Here is a 17294-nt window from a genome sequence, read left to right as displayed (position 1 = left end):
CGTATGATTTTATGTGCCTCATACGATTTTATGTGGAATAAACAAAATAACGTATGGAGAGAATTTAGCACAAAACTTGACACATCATATACACTTTTCAAATGGTTCTTGGGGTTATATTGTGGTTATTAATAATAAACTCAGAGATTGGGATGGGAATGAAGAAGGTTGGGAGGGATGTTCAGGAGGTAGAATTGACAGGCTGACCCTGGATGTTGGAGGTAGGGGAAAAGGAAGGAATTTTGGAAAACTCCCAGGTTTCTGGCTTGGCAAGGAGTAGATGAGGCAGGGATATGGGGTTTGGTGAGGGTGAGGTTGGGGGTGCGGAAGGCATGTTGAGTTTGAAGAACTAACGGACCGTCTGCTGGTCGTTGTAGGTGTGGGTCCTGAGTCAGTGGTTGAAGACCAGTGGCAGGTGTGATGATGGAGGGCATTCAGGGCAGAGTTGTGGGAAACACCAGAATTTAAGGAGCAGGTGGAGAAAAGGGAGTCAGAGAAGTGCACGGAGAGGCAGGGGCTGGAACCAGGGCGGGTGTTGGGAGTGGGAGACCTGGATGCTGAATTAGGAGAGCATTTCAAGAAGCAGATGATCAACGTGCAGAATGCTTCAGAGAGGTGAGGTGCATACTACAGGAGGTGGAAAATCCTCATTGGGCTCGGTTGCTAATCAGAGCAGTAGGGAGGGTGTTGAATGGAGCATCTGGAAAGTGGAGACCAGCGAGTGCAGATCGCTTACTGAGGACAATCAGAAGAGAAGGGGAGGAGAGATACACGGGCAGCAGTTAGGGGGACATGGGTAGGGCCAAGAAAAGGGGATTGCTTTTTGCTTGATCTTGGTTTTTGGCTTGCATTTATTTTTTAAGATGGGGAAGATTTGGCATGTTTGTGTGCGGAAGGGAAGGGGCCGGTGGGGCATTTAAAGGAAGGGGAGAGGGGAAGGACAGAGCAAGGTCCAGCAGGAAGCGGGAGGCCTGGCAGTGGAGAGTGGTAGAGACGCTTTGAATTGGAGAAACACTTCCTGAGAAACTGCGGGGTAAATCGAGGTGGCAGGGTATTTGAAATCTTGTCTTTAAGTGCTACTGTGGCTCGAATGTTCATTATTCACCACGCATCAGCAGGCCGGTATTCCTGTGGAATATTCTGATACCTTTTCTCCCGCGTTTATCTTTCAGTTGAGGATCCTCTGTGCAACTTCCACTCCCCAAACTTCCTGAGGATCTCAGAGGTGGAAATGAGAGGTTCCGAGGATGCGGCAGCTGGAACAGTGTTGCAGCGGCTGATCCAGGAACAACTGCGGTATGGTACCCCGACCGAGAACATGAACTTGCTGGCCATTCAGCACCAGGCCACAGGGAGTGCAGGACCAGCCCACCCTCCAAACAACTTTTCTTCCACGGAAAACCTCACCCAAGAAGACCCACAAATGGTCTACCAGTCGGCACGCCAGGAACCGCAGGGTCAAGAACACCAGGTGGACAACACGGTGATGGAGAAGCAGGTGCGGCCCACACAGCCTCAGCAGAACAATGAGGAGCTGCCCACTTACGAGGAGGCCAAGGCCCAGTCCCAGTTCTTCAGAGGGCAGCAGCAGCAGCAGCAGCAGCAGCAGCAGCAGGGGGCTATCGGCCATGGCTACTACATGGCTGGGGGCACCAGTCAGAAGGCCCGGACTGAGGGGAGGCCCACGGTGAACCGCGCCAACAGCGGGCAGGCACATAAGGACGAGGTGCTCAAAGAGCTTAAGCAGGGCCACGTCCGCTCACTCAGTGAGAGAATCATGCAGCTGTCCCTGGAGAGGACCGGAGCTAAGCAGCACCTCCCTGGCTCAGGGAGCGGAAAGGGGTTCAAGGCGGGAGGGGGCCCCTCCCCCGCCCAGCCCGCAGGCAAAGCGCTGGACCCCCGGGGTCCTCCCCCTGAGTACCCCTACAAGACCAAGCAGATGATGTCCCCGGTCAGCAAGACCCAGGAGCATGGACTTTTCTACAGTGACCAGCACCCGGGGATGCTCCACGAGATGGTCAAGCCATACCCTGCTCCTCAGCCTGCGAGAACAGAGGTGGCCGTGCTGAGGTACCAGCCGCCCCCGGAGTACGGGGTCACGAGGTGATTATCAAGCCCAGAGGTTTTAGTCTGGCGCGTCAGAATTCAACCCATTATGTTCTTTTTTTTTTTTTTTTTCAACGTTTATTTATTTTTGGGACAGAGAGAGACAGAGCATGAACGGGGGAGGGGCAGAGAGAGAGGGAGACACAGAATCGGAAACAGGCTCCAGGCTCTGAGCCATCAGCCCAGAGCCTGACGCGGGGCTCGAACTCACGGACCGCGAGATCGTGACCTGGCTGAAGTCGGACGCTTCACCGACTGCGCCACCCAGACGCCCCCAACCCATTATGTTCTTAGTGCTTGTTATTTTCAAGGCATGTTAGGTTTTTGCCATTAGTTTGTTTTTTTTTTTTTTTTCTGTGCATAATATTTAATAAGCCACTTCTTGGCCAAAATACGTGGAGTGAAACAGAACAGAGAGCAACTAGGGATATTCTCCAAATGTAACAGAAGGCGACTGGGGATTTCTGAGTTGAGGGGAGGAGACTCCGTTGTTGGCTGTCCTGGGGAGCTGTGCCCAGTGGCCAGGCAAGGCAGCAATTTTCCTGGCTGGCTTTGCGGAGAGCGTCCAACTCCCGGAGCATGTTATTACCGTGGGGTTTTATGGAGCCTTTCTTCATTGTAGATTGGAAAGGAAAACGTAGTCTGATCGCTAGAACCGAGGAGTTAAAGAGGCCATAGAAATCATCTAGTCTCCCCTCCATATTGAACAGATGAGAAACTAAAACCTGGAGAGATTCATACATTTCCACAGCCCACAGCTCCGAGGCTTCTGGAGCTAGGCTCACGTGTCCCGACCGTCAAAATCTCTCCCCTCCGGTGTGCTAATTCTAATCCCTCTTCTGATGACCCCATGCATTCAGCAGCACTTGCTGACTGTAAACTCTGTGCAGCCTTGTACCAAGTTCAGAGATAGAGAAAGACTCCCTGCCCTCCAGAACCTGAGGGTGCTGTCCCGGGGGAGCCAGCCTCTGAGTCCATCACTGCCATGCAGCATGCTGTGTGCTCGGAACCAGGGAGATAGTATGACTCACAACTGGAGGGGCGGTGGAAGAGCCCCACAGGGGAGGTGACCTCCAAACAGGGTCTTGAAGGACGAGCAGGAGCTGTGGGGAAATCATGCAAAGAGAGGAGGTAGCAGAGCGCGCCGTGCAGGGGGCGCGCCGTGCGGGGGGCGCGCTGCCTGTTTGTCTCGAATGAGCTGCAGTGCCGCTGGTGGGGGCAGTTTGGCCAGCAGTGGCAGAGGTGTGTTAGAACAGGGAGCGGAGACCGACTGGTAGAGGGCTTTGGGAGTCCTACTCTGGAGTTTGGAATTTAGCCGTAAGCGATCGGGAAAGCCAGTGTTTTCAAGTCGACACTCTGGTGATGTTTATTAGGCTGACCTCAGGGGCAGTGAAGGGTGGTGATGAAGCAGAGGAACAGGACTGGGGACCATGCGGACCTTCAGGAACAATTTCAATGGTCCAGCGAGGAATTGGGGTCAAGTTTGAGGCCAGAGGGGTAGGGGAGCGTTATATACTGTGAGAGGCGCGGAAGCAGAATTGGTGGGATTTAATGACTGATCAGGTATGGAAGCTGAGGAGTCAGGGCAATTGGAAACCAAGCTCTCAAGGGAGAAATTGGGTCCGAAGATACAAATTTGGGAGTTCCCAGCATTTCCATGTTGCCGAGCTTCTTGGGGAGAGTGTGGAGCGTGAGAAGAACAGGCAAGGGGCCACTGCCTGTTATTGGCTATGTCTTCATTTTCACAGAGGGCCTTATTTATCTTTTTCTAAATCAGACGAGTCGAGTTTTCCCTGTGCGACCCCAGCGACTGGGCGCAGGGCATACCTTGGCTGTCCATCTTCCGAAAAGGGTGTGACTGGGCCCTGGCAGGAAGAGAGCCGGCCGACGTGCCCTTTTCCTCCCAGCTGCTGACACGTTTCCACGCACTGGGCCAGAAATGCCAGCTTGGGAGCAGTACGCTACCTTTTAGACCTCTGACGGGCTGCAGAACTCATTCTTCCTAAAGGGGGCACAGCCTGACCCCACTGAGGAATCCAAGATGGGGCCCACGGGGCTCTTGCCTCTTACCCTTTTATAGTTCCTTAAGCCACAGGAGACATTTAAACTTCAAAAGCACCAGGTTTGAAGAAGGGGGGAAAGAGTCTTCATATCTCCAATTGGTGCCACATCGATTCCAGAGACTTGTGTAAAGTAGTCTGTGATGTTTATCGCACGATCATATCAGAGTTTGGTTTGTGATACTTCACAGTTTTTCCTAAACATTTAACTTAGCCTCTAGAGCTTGGTAGAAGGTGGCAATATCCCCACATGAAGCCTACTTCCCTTTGGCTTTACAGCAGTGCCTAAAGTGGGTCATTCTGCTTTTCATCATTTGGCAGTACGTGCGATATGGAGTGGCGAGATATGGGAAGGGGAGGAGGGAGACGCCAACAGGAGATGTACCCAGTTATTTGTGGAAAGTGTCATTTGTCTCAAAGCTATGACGTTAAAAAGAAGAAATGTATGAGGGATTTGAGCCAGTTGCCAGTCTTGGCAGCCGGATTGACGTGGCACATCAAAATGGCGCAGGGGACGTAACAGACAGACCATTGAGGCTTGGCCCCAGAGCTACAAGGGCCCTTTGTGAGCCTGGCCATGGCGAGCCAGCATGGCTCTGGCGGCACAGCCCTGGGCTGACAGAGTAAACAAAGTTGTATCCACACCAGCCCTGCTCCAGACACATCTACCGTGGTCTGAACTTCAAGGGTTGGATCTGAAACTCAGCAGCGTGTGATGTTCAAGTTTTCTTTGAGCCAAGAGATGAGCAGGGCTCCTTTTAATTTCATGGATACATTCTCTTGTGCCGAAAGGGCTATCTGTTTGTCATTTATGGCAATGGTTTCAGAAACCTGATGAGTCAATACATAATAGACTCCTGGACGTGAAGGAAAAGCCACTGAGTGAGATCATGGAGTCCATCGCTTTGCCTTGTGATGCAAAAAATGGGCTCAGTAGGTGGTGAAGATTCATTCAGTGATTTTGTCCAACCCTTTACTTTGTTCAGACTTCACTGATTTTTTTGCCTAGAGGTGGAAAGGTCCAAAAGACGAGTGAGACAAGAGTATAGAGCTTATGATAAGAGGAGTATGAACTTGGAGTTCTGGCCTTCATAGTACTGACTCACCATAGCTTATAAATTCACCTGCCCTGATCTGCTAAAGACGGACATGTGTGGTAGTCTGTTGTAAAGCGTGTTAGTCTTCTCTGGTCGGAACCCCCGTGGAGAGCCTATCAGTCAAAGCCTCCTTGACTTGTACCACCTTGGCCCTTGTTGTGGGTGAGGCTGATGGAGACGGGGAGACCGAGGTCCTGCTGAGGTGGCTGGGGGGACCTCCAGGGAACAAGAGCCAGCCATGAATGAAGGCTCTGGTTCTTTTTCTGCTCCATACTTCTTACCCTTCAACCCAGAAGTGGAAATGGATGAATACAAAGGAGGACAAGGTGAAAATTGGACAGGCTGTTCTATGTAGAATTGTGCTTTAAAAAAAAAAAAAAAAAAAAAGGCAAGCATTTGGGTGTTCATTCTGACTCAGTTTGTGGAAACAGGACACTTCTAGAAGTAGTGACTTGGGGTACGGGACTGTACTGTGAATGGAAGCGAATGTGTGAGTGGGTGCTGGTGGGTGAGCTGACCTCTGTCACAGCGCTTGGAGTACGTTAATCAAATGCATGTTTGCTTTCCAAAGAAATCCGACCATATTTCCAAAAGTGGAAACCGAAGATGCCAAAGAATTACTCAAAATATCCTACTTTCTTAATACAATTACTGTTAATATTTTTCCTATACACATTAAGTTTTTCACGTGTTGTAATCCTAGATTATATTTAGTTTAGTATCGTAGCTTTTTTTAGGTAGTTTTGTATCACATTCTTTTTGCAATGTGTAATTTCCATAGCCATCCTTTTTATTGCTGTGTAATATTTTATAGAACATATAACTTACATCATTTTTTCTATAAATAATGTAATGAACATCATCATGCATATCAAATTTTTCATGCCCTGGCCCCTAACCCTTAACGTCTGACCCTAATCCTAATCCTGACCCTGAAACTAGCCCTGGCCCTCTTGAGGGGCTTCTGGGCTACAGGGTGCCGGGCATATACCTTATCCCTCACCCTGGCCCTAGCCCTGACCTTGGCCTTAACCCTGACCCTAACCCTGGATCTGGGAGAGTGGCTTCCTGAATGCACAATGGAAGAGGCTGAGAGGCAGCCTGACTGTTCTGGAGAAGAGTCCAAACATTTAAGAATTGGTAGTATTTCAGGGCGCCTGGGTGGCTCAGTCACCCAGACTGACCACCTCTTGATTTCTTGAAATCAAGAGTGACCACCTCTTGATTTCTGCTCAGGTCATGAACTCCACCTCTTGATTTCTTGAAATCAAGAGTGACCACCTCTTGATTTCTGCTCAGGTCATGAACTCACCATTGTGGAATTGAGCCCCCAGTCAGGTTCTGCCATGACAGAGTGTAGCCTGCCTGGGATTCTCGCTCTCCTTCTCTCTCTGCCCCTCCCCTGCTCTCTCTCTCTCTTTCTCTCTCTCTCTCTCTCAAAATAAATAAAACTTAAAAAAAAAAAAAGAATTGATAGTATTTCTGAAAATGAGTGTGAAGGTGGAGATAAAAACAGAAGGACCAGTTGAAAGTCTGTTTAAAGAGTCTTTGGAGCCCAGGTTCCCTCCTTGCTTCAGCTCAGTGGATGGTTACCCTATCTGTTCTCACCCCACCTGTTCTCTGGAGGGGGTCTCTGAACTTTTGGTTTACTTCTTTAGGAATCATTGTTTAGAGTTGAAATTATTGGGTGCATTGTAGCAAACCTTTAATGACTTGTGATTCCAGATACCTTTGTAAAAATATGATAGTGCCTGTATCACTGCCCTTTGACCAATATTAGTCACTACAGTTACAAAAACTTTGCTAATTTAATAGGCAGATGGCATTAATGATTTTAATTTGCAATTATAAGCTAGGTTATTGGGGGGTTATTTTACTAGTTAGATGGATTTGGTCTTGAAAATCAACTGTGTTTTTTGTTCGTATGATCTACATGTTATAATGGATTCAGAGTACACTAAGACCTGTTTCCTCTAATGCTTGCCCTGATTTTCCAGTTTCTAGAACTCTGTATGCTGGGCCTGCTGTGTAGGTTACCTCATCCTAGCTCTCTCCTGCAGTTCTGAGGGGTGGGTGGTGTCACCGTCACTGTCATATGGTGTGGGGGGAGGTCCATGATGTGCATGGTAAACCCTCAGGCTTAGAGGTGAGTTAAAGTAACGTAGTCCCAGGCACCAGCGTGGGGAGTGCAGGAGCCAGTGAGCAAACCTGGGTTTCTCTGCCACACGCTGCAGCTCCCAGAAAGTGAGCCCTCGGCCACCCCACTGTATGTTGCAGTAGAGGCAAAAATACGGTTTTTATTTGGTAGCTCTCCTCTGGCGAATTTCTAACCAGATGTATATATCACACCTGATGTCCAGCCTGTCCTCTGCCCACTTCTGTTTTTTGCAGGAGGTCTAGAATACTGATGACGTATTCCAGACTCTAGGGGGAAAGGCCTCCAGATGCCCCCTTTGTCTCCAGGTATCTTAGAAGGCCTAGGAGCAAACTTAAGCTTGCTGACGGCTGTAGCTCTGAGCTACGGCTGGCTTCTGGCTTACTTTCATTTGGAGGGGGGGACCGAGGCAGTGTTGTCTGCCTTAGCCTCTTTTTAGCAGAATGCTTCAGTTACGGAAGAGAGGGTACTATTTTAATGACTAACTTTTGGGGCGCCTGGGTGGCTCAGTCGGTTAAGCAGCCGACTTCGGCTCAGGTCACGATCTCGCGGTCTGTGAGTTCGAGCCCCGCGTCGGGCTCTGTGCTGACAGCTCAGAGCCTGGAGCCTGTTTCAGATTCTGTGTCTCCCTCTCTCTGACCCTCCCCCATTCATGCTCTGTCTCTCTCTGTCTCAAAAATAAATAAACGTTAAAAAAATTTTTTTTTTAAAATAATGACTAACTTTTATGGCTCAGGCAGTATCGATTTGGAAAAAGACTAAAAATGACTCCTGTCCACGAAGAGAGCACTCTCTTTCCACCTGTCCGTTGCCCTTTTTTGTCCTGTATCTTGGCTGATTCGCCTCATCAGCATAGGGGGTTTGATTTCCTAGCTTCCCAGGAGCAGAGAAAAGAGTGGTGACTGTTTACTAATATTTTATTCATCTGTGAACGTATTAATTTGATATTTAGTATGTAGATGGATACGTTATAAAGGCCTGAAATGGTGGTGTTTGACCCAGCCCGCTGTCCGAGGCTGATAAAAGATAATGGAGCAAGAGGTGCTGTGGACTTCTTGCACAGAGAAGCTGGCTTGCTTCTCCCCAGGGGCCCGTCATCTCCACCACCCTCTTCCCAGCAGGACAGGAGCTTGCCATTTCCTGTAGTCAGAGAGGGAACTTGTGGGTGTAACTAATGTCCTAAACCGCTCATGTTTTCCTTAAAAAGTGCACTGTGAATTCCCCCCCCCGCCCCTCCCCCCGAGAAACCTCCAGGGCTGGCTTTATTTAGGATAGACGACATTCTCTGGGAACATGCCAAATGAGGGTTCAGGGAGGAGGGAGGGAGCAAGAGGGGACACAGCCAAGGAGCACATGTGGCAAATGAAAGAGAGAGAACACCTCTCCCCAGGAAACTCCTGTCAATCCAACTGTGCAGCCAGAGTGCAGTTTAAAACACAAACAAGCATAAAGATTCATGCTAAAGAGCAGGGCTTACTTGGTGGGCTTGGCTTGAGGTTTGGAATGTGCCGTATTGCAAGAAAGAATGTTTGGTGGTCCCATCGTACTTTTGAGTCGGAAATGCCTGGAGGAGGGAGGAGAATTTTCAGAGTAAGTGTGTTTCCAGAGTGGCGATTTGTGGTTCATCCAGTTATGAAAATGAATTGCTATGTAGGACAAAAGGTAAGCCAGATCCAGAGTTGTTGGATTAAAGACTATGCATTGCCCTTAACAAAAATGAGGCTATGGAGCCTCGTTTAAATTCCACCAGCTAAACGTGTGTTTTGAATACCAGCATTCGAATTTAGGAGTTTCTACAGTTTTTAAGCTGGATTATGGCTGGATGAGCTAGGTAAAATGCTGTTTATTCTGAGAAATGGCTCTGCAGTATGGGAATTTCAAAGGCTAGGGTCAAGTTCAGGTTACTTTCTCAGGAAACCTAACACAATTCCAGCTATGATGCATTAAACAAGTGACTTCTTCAAACAAGAGGATTGTCTATATCCATCCTGCATAGCAATAAATCTGATCTTAGTTTACGCAAGACTGGAGTCTTAATTTGGGCATTTATGAGTCTTACCGGTGTCTACACAGCCAATGGGTCTGGGTGGGGAGGCTGTGGGTTTGAGAGAAGATTTGAGGAGTTTTGAGTTCTGGCTCTTCTGTTTTGCAGTCAGTTGTGTTAAGTTCTCTGAGCCTCAGTTTCCTTATCTGCAACTTGTTACGGTTGATGTTTTCTAAAACTGATTTTTCACTGCCAAAAAAAGAAAAAAGAAGGAAAATGGAAATTACCCGCAGTCCCATTATCCAGACTAACCATTGTTAAATACTCTGTTCTCTGTGTTGCTTTGAGGGCCAGAAAATTATAAGAAAATACTGTTAGGTTGGAAAATTCTATGTAAATAGGTATTTTTGCTTAAGGAGAAGTCTTAAAATTTGAACCTCTTCACCATGAGCCAAGAAGCTCTTTATTACTTCGTTTCATTTTTTCATTCCTTTACCTTGTTTTGTTTACTTTCTGATTATTAAAATAACAATGCAGATTTTTTGGCTTATCTTTATTTTCTAATTTTTGTAAAGTTCATGTATTCCTTAGACAATGAATTTTTGTTTTAAGTAGCCATACATGTTCGTTGTGGAAATTACATAAAGAAAAATAGGACAAGAAAAAAAAAAACCCATAATCCCATCACTTAGCATTAGTCACTCTGACCCTTTGTTATAATTCCTTCCAGTCATTTCCTTGCACGCTGTTTTTCACACATACTAGGTGAAATTCGAATATGTCTTATCTTGAGGATTTAAAAAAACCCTGGGGTGCCTGGGTGGCTCAGTCGGTTGAGCATCTGACTTAGGCTCAGGTCATGATCTCACAGCTTATGAGTTGGAGCCCCGCGTCAGGCTCTGTGCTGGCAGCTCAGAGCCTGGAGCCTGCTTCGGATTCTGTGCCTCCCTTCTCTCTCTGCCCCGAACCCACTTGCATTCTGTCTCTGTCTCTCTCAAAAATAAATAAACATTAAAAACAAATTTATCAAAAAACAAAAATCCTTTCTTAGGGACTCAGTTAGAACTTGTTGAACTGAATTGTTAATGTCAGTAAACTGAAAAAGGTTATTTTGATTTTATTTCTCTATTAATAACTTTGCTTTGGAAAATGTATTTAGCCGTCTGCATTTTCTCTTTTGAATTCCTTGATTACATCCTCCATCCATTTATCCACTGATGTTTATTTTCGTATCATGGTTTGAAACATTTTGTCCATCACACAAGCCAGATTTATAAATGTTCGCAGGATGGCCTAATTGCAGATGAACATATAGTTTCATACGTTGGATATGGCTTGCTGATCACCCTTGCTGCCTGGGGATGTGGGGACCGCCGAGAGAGGACTGCTGGTCTGTTTGCATGAATTGCTCTGACAGTCACTGAATTCTGGAATTATCTCCAAAATGAGGCCTTTTGGTGAACGTTATAGCAGGGTCTTCAGCAGTGCTGTCCAGTAGAAGTACAGTGTGAGCCACACGTGTCTGCTTAGAAATGTTCTAGCAGCCATGTTTTCTTAAGAGTTGAAAGAAGACAAGTAAAGTTAATTTTCAAACCTAGTTTAGTTAACCCATTAAAAACCTATCTTTAAAAACATGTTTTAGTTAGTTAAAACTGTTGTCATTTCAACAGATAACCAACATAAAACAAAAAGCTATTAATGAGCTCTTTTACATGCCTTGTCCTAAGTCCTCAGATTTTGATGTACGTTCTACCCTTCTTGCGCATTTCAATCCAGACTTGCCACATTTCAGGTGTTTGGTAGCCCATGTGGCTCCTGGCTACTCTTTGGGACAGCACAAGTCCAGAAGGAAGGAGGGCCGTGTCCGAGAGAGAATGTCCGGATGGGTCCAGACATTACCTTGACATGATGTTCTCATTCTGCATCCCGCTGTGGGACAGCTGCTCAGAAGTCGGAGATTCTGTGGGCTGGAGTGTGCCTTGATCCCTTACTGAGCTTGAGGATTAGGGACCGTGGTGTTTGAAGGCGAAGGGACATTCAAGGGTAGTACCTCTTGCCTTTCTCCTAACACCTATTGGCAGTGCGTGATAAGAGAGGCTAACAGGTATTAAGTGCTTCCCTAAAGAGAGACACTGTGTGCAATGCTTTGTATTCCTTATCTCACTGAATTCTCACCACCACCCTGTCAGGTGGATATTATCATCATCACTTAAAGGTGAGGAAGTTAAAAACTTTTCCACGGGTACCTGGTTAGAAAGAAGTCGAAGCAGAAAAAGGATACCCCGTACTAAAGAGCAGGGCTCTCTTGTACTAACATGGGAGTTAGCCCTCGTGTGGTGCAAGGAGGGTGATTTCAAGCCCGGTTCAAAGTCCATTTTTTGGCTTTCTAAAGGCCTTGAAGTCTCTGCTTTGTGAATACTGAAGGTCGCATACTTTAAAAGTAGGATAATGTATGGCATGAGATCAGTGAATGCCCAAGATTGTAAGAATTAAGTGATGCAGTTGACGTAAAATGCTAATGTGGTGCATTTACAGACAGGTGCTAACAAATACGAAAGTTTAAATAAGTTCGTCTGTGAAGGTTTGCAGTATGCACAGAGGAACAAATGGATTGTTGATTAGATGCCCTCAGTGACCTTGTTTCCGCAGTCCAAATAACATCGTCGCTCCCATTTTGAGCTGCATTTTGTGACCCCAAATACGTAAGAAGGGCAATAACACGGAACCATGTTATTTATTATATTGGCAATCTCATGATTTGAGATTCTGTCATGAACCAATTATCTAGAGCCAATCTAAACACCAGAGGTCTCCTCTTTAATAGTGTAATGTTGAAGGTTTAGCCATTATTTGAAAGCTTATCAAGCATATATGGTCTCCCAACTTGCTCTTGGGCTTAGGGGCTAAATCAGTTGACACAAATGTATGGAGTACCAACTTAGTAGAAGTCATAATTTTCTACCCTCAAAAAAGATACATGCTAAAAATTTGGGAGAAAAGGCTCATGTATGAAAAATTAAATAATAATATATTTAAATAAAAATTCAGGAGAACAAAAGACATGATATAGTCCAGTGATTGTAGGTTGTCAGGATTGTGATTTAGGCATGTTGTAAGCTTGGAGGAAAGAAATGGGGAGCAAATTCTGGGGTCAGGCTATGGGCAGCATGGTCCAGAGTCATTGATGATGGAGGACCAGTCTACAAGGCTTCCCTATATGACCCTTCTTTTGTCAAGATGTGACTCTTTAAATGCTATGATTTTTTTTTTCTTTTTTTAATACATCACTGTGGACTTGGGGAGAAGAGGCTTTTTCAGCTTTGCTCAGACATATTTAAGTAACTGGTCGGTTCGGTGGCAGATGGAAAAAGGTCACTTTCTGTGGCGTTCCAAGCCTCGTTGCATTCCTTCAGAAAGGAGTGGGACCTGGTTCGTGGTACTGGCCTCAGTTTTTGTGAGCATTAGGTAAGGTGATGAAACGTGGTGCCTCTCAGATAGCCTAGGCCCCCAATAAGTTCTAGTAGAACGCTCTCTGTAGACAGGACATTAGCCCGTGAAAGCTAATAATGTTGAATGTAAGGAACAGTCCAAGAGAACAACTCAGAGGCAGATTTCCAGCCTTCCTGCTTCCCCCGAGGCTGCTCGAGCCTACAGAAGCTGTGATGCTTGGTGTTAGGGTGTGGATCATGGCCACCCCATGGTGTGGTTGCTCCGACAAGGCCACGGGAACCCAGGAGCAAAGAACCAAAGGGTGGCCGCCTTCCCTCCCTGTTCTCGCCAGTATAGGGAAATAGTGAACTGCATGGACTCTGGAAACCAAAAGCCTGGACTTGGGTCTTCTTTATGTTCCTATTATCTCTGTTATATTTTGTAAGTTACCATCCTGCGCTTTGTTTTTCTCATCTAAGTAGTCTGACATTGATACCTATTTTATAAGGCAGTTATAAATGCAAAAAATGCTAATAAGTATTAGCCATAACAGAAAAAAATTTATTGGGACTTACGCATGCATTGCCTGGTGGGAGGATTTGTATTAGGGGCTGTGGGATTCAGGTGATAATAGTTAATGGTGATTATGACTAACTGTTTGACCAGTACTTCCTTTGTGCCGGGCTTTGTACTTATTATTAGCTCCCTAAGTCCTTTAGCATCGAGCTAAGTTGTGCATTGTCCCAGGAAACCCAAGATGCATGGTGTCAAATAAGCTAGCTCTCTGACTTCACAACCTGCAGGGGAAAGAGGCGCACAAGTCCCTGTAGCATCGCATTCTGTTCACAGGTGTTTCTCATTTAACTGTTGGTTCCCATCTTGTCTTTTTCCCTTTTCTCTGTGTCCCCGTTGCCAGGGTCACGGCCAATCAACAGCATTATCTTTGTAAGCTAAGGGTAGGTGGTTTTTAGTATGATCTCATGTGACATTTTCCTGTTCTGTCCCAACACCGTGTCCCCCTCATTCACACTAAACCCACATCTGCCTTGTACAGATCGTTGAGCCCACCAACGCGTTGGCTGAGTAGTGGAGCCAATGAATAGAAGTTTGCTGACCTGCCTGCACATCATCCATTGTAATGTGGTGTTTATCGAATGTGTAACGGAGTTATTTATGCGGCCAATGTTCTCTTTAGTAGAAGAGTTCCCATTTTGAAAAAGTAAGTTCTTTTCTGTTGCCTGACTTTGGCAAACACCCTTTTCCTGCATTGCCACTCAGGTAACTAGTCACCATCATGGGTAACTTAGGCTGGCATTCAGAAAACACTTCCTTTTTGTTATATATCAGAGAAAGATGAGAAGATAAGCCTACCATTGACCATAGTGAGTCCCAAATCCCAGAGCTTAATAAATGTTAAAAGATAGAAGCCCTAGTCCAAAGCTGCCTGGGTCAAAGGGAAGCCCCATGGTTTGGAGAGCAGGTGATAGGTTCATCTGTACCCACCTCAGCTCCAAGGAGACACGCCACATGTGTCCCTTACCTTGGATGAAGCGGGAAGGGAGTATGACACTCAGAGCCTTTCCACTCTTGCCACGGAGTTGGACCTCATACACACAGGACGAAGTCATATACACGCTTCATTGTGGAAGGGGCACAAATTCATCAAAACGCCGAAGCGTTTTATTTCTGAAGAGACGGGCAGGTAGTTATGTCACAGGTATGGAGAGGGAGGGAGGAGGGGTGGTTTACATCCCCCCCCCCGCCCATGACAACACTCCTTCTGAACTCTGAGGATGGCTGGAAGGTGGAGCCTGCTTAACGAATAAAGAACCCGACTGAGCTCCATCGTTCTCCACCAGGCGTTGCAGAACTCAGATCCCAGCCATTTCAACAGGAAATGGAAGGGGCTTCCTGACTGAAGGCCTAAGGAAACCTAGTTGGGCAATCCCTCCCGAGCCTAGGTGCGAGGCTCTGGTGTTTGTTACCAAAGCGAGGCCTGTGGTAGGTCACGTTGTCGGGCTCTCCTGCATTTCTTCTGAGGTCGTCTTTACGAACGTCTGCATATCCGTGCAGGGAGGGCTAAGGTGGCCCTTCTCAAATTTTCTTCTAGAGTTTGACATTTAGGTGCCAGGAGTCAGCATTCAGAGGGCTCCTGACTGTACGATACGCTTACAAAATAAGCGGCACGGAGCCTGACAGGGTCCAAAAGCATTCCAGCAAATATACCTAAAAGGAAAACAGAAGGCCACACAGTGTCCTGGGGAAAGTGGGGGCTTTGGCTCCGGCTGGCCAGGAATAAGGGGAGGTGACAGGGGCTGAGTGTCAAGGATTGGAAAGTAGCGGGATCCCCAGAGGACTCTGCCCTGTGATACAGAATGTGGGTGGTTTAGGGTTGCTGACCATTCTGCTCACTCCAGTTCCCAGACTGAATCCTAAAGGTTAGGGAGGTCAACAAGAAAACTTGTCTTCCCAAGTCTGCAGAAGAGAGACAGCCGTAGTTGGAGAACTGGCCACCATGACTGCCTTTGGTGCTAATACCTGCGTGAGTTGTTGGTAGGAGCCCTTGGCTTAGGCTGAGAGAAAATGCGATGGTTCTTACGGAACAGAGAAGTGAGGAGGGGATTGTTAGGGAGTGAAGTCAGAGAGGGCAGCCCAAGATTTCAGATAAGCTAGTGCCTGGGCTTGGAACCATCTTTTTTTTTTTTTTTTTTCCAACGTTTTATTTATTTTTGGGACAGAGAGAGACAGAGCATGAACGGGGGAGGGGCAGAGAGAGAGGGAGACACAGAATCGGAAACAGGCTCCAGGCTCTGAGCCATCAGCCCAGAGCCTGACGCGGGGCTCGAACTCACGGACCGCGAGATCGTGACCTGGCTGAAGTCGGACGCTTAACCGACTGCGCCACCCAGGCGCCCCGGAACCATCTTTATTACATGGCTAAGATCCCCAGGCCCCCAGACCTCCTCACCCTGGCAAATCAAAACAAAAGATTTGTCCCTTCCCCAAGACTTGTCCATTTCACTGGATGGTACCTCTGTCCATGTGTGTAAAGCCCCAAATCTAGGAGTAATGTTGTTTAACCTTTATTTATGTTGAGAGAGAGAGACAGCATGAGAGGGGCAGGGGCGGAGGCAGAGAGAGAGAGAGAGAGAGAGAGAGAGACCCAAGCAAGCTGCATGCTGTCAGCCAGGAGTCCAATGCGGGGCTCGAACCTACGAACTGTGAGATCATGACCTGAGCAGAAATCAAGAGCCAGATGCTTAACCGACTGAGCCACCCAGGCGCCCCCAGGAGTAATTTTTAAATTTTCCTCACCTTCTCTCTCCCTGTCCATGATTTATCCAGCCATATCCCCAATCCATCCATGATTTCTCTGCCATGCCGCCCTGTGAGACTTCACGGTTCTCATCTAGACCACACTCAGGCCTCCCTGCGGGCGCCCTTCATGCATTTTGCCACTGCATCCCATCTGCAGACCAGTCAGTGGGGCAGCTCCTCTGCGGCCGCAGTCTACACCAAGGGCTGGCCTTGGCTGACAAAGGCCTTTGTTCGTGGCTCTGGTCGTATCTCACACTACTTGCAGACTCTACTCGGTATTTGCGTGTGCACTCTCTTTCGTACTCATTGGTGCCTGTGCTAAATCCTGACCTGGGCCCCGTGCCCTAGCTGATTCCCCTACCTGGGAGACTCCTTTTCCTCCTCCTTTCCGCAGGGTCCTTCTTAGCTGTCATTCAGACTTCAACGCAAGCACCCACGTCTCCCTCCCTGACCTCTCTGTACGAACTAGGCACGTAGCCACTCACAGTCACATTACTCTGCTATACCTGGCCGATCAGCTTGTCCCCGAACATGTAAGCCTCACGAGAGCAGGGACCTTGTATCCGCCGCGACCAGAACAGTGCTGATTAGAGGGAGAACGCATTAAATGCCTGTGGGTGAAGGACCCAACCTGCTCTACTGGCGCCAGCACCCAGATGTGCGCTGATGGCCTCTGGTAGCCCAGGCCAGTCGCTAGGACGCGTCCTGTTGTGACTCCCCCCCCCGCCCCACCCCCCTGCTCCCCTGTTTCTCGGGTGTGATGACCGGTGTCCACTTCCCTTGCAGCCGCCCCTGCCAGCTCCCTTTCCCGTCGACAGTGCAGCCGCACAGCCCGATGTCCTCCCAGAACCCCTCTGCCGGCGGGCCGCTGCACTCCGTGTCCGTGCCGCTCGCGCTGCCCATGACCCTGGCGGCCCCGCAGCCCCCGCCCGCCGCCTCCCCCAGCCAGCAGCTCGGGCCGGACGCATTCGCCATCGTGGAGCGAGCCCAGCAGATGGTGGAGATCCTGACCGAGGAGAACCGCGTGCTGCACCAGGAGCTTCAGGGTTACTACGACAACGCCGACAAGCTCCATAAGGTAGGTGACTTCCGGAGGGAAGGAGAGGGGAAGGGACAGAGTTGTTTCCCGGCTGCTGACTCACTGG

The 17294-nt window shown here is 47.9% G+C and overlaps 1 protein-coding gene across 13 annotated transcripts in view; it reads left to right on the top strand.

Moving 5' to 3' along the window:
• The window catches only part of AMOTL1 (angiomotin like 1), a 155233-nt gene that overhangs the window by 86371 nt on the left and 51568 nt on the right, over positions 1 to 17294 (top strand). For all 13 annotated transcript variants that reach the window (XM_006936834.5, XM_006936832.5, XM_045038584.1 and 10 more), the window contains 2 exons: positions 1173 to 2103; positions 16936 to 17227. In XM_006936834.5, coding sequence (XP_006936896.3) covers positions 1173 to 2103; positions 16936 to 17227 — 1223 coding nt within the window. The remainder of the gene's footprint in view (positions 1 to 1172; positions 2104 to 16935; positions 17228 to 17294) is intronic.

The sequence above is a fragment of the Felis catus genome, chromosome D1 (assembly GCF_018350175.1).
Source record: "Felis catus isolate Fca126 chromosome D1, F.catus_Fca126_mat1.0, whole genome shotgun sequence".
NCBI classification, from domain to species: Eukaryota; Metazoa; Chordata; class Mammalia; order Carnivora; family Felidae; genus Felis; species Felis catus.
The sequence above is the reverse complement of the archived record's forward strand: the minus strand, read 5'-3'. Positions and strand labels throughout refer to the sequence as shown.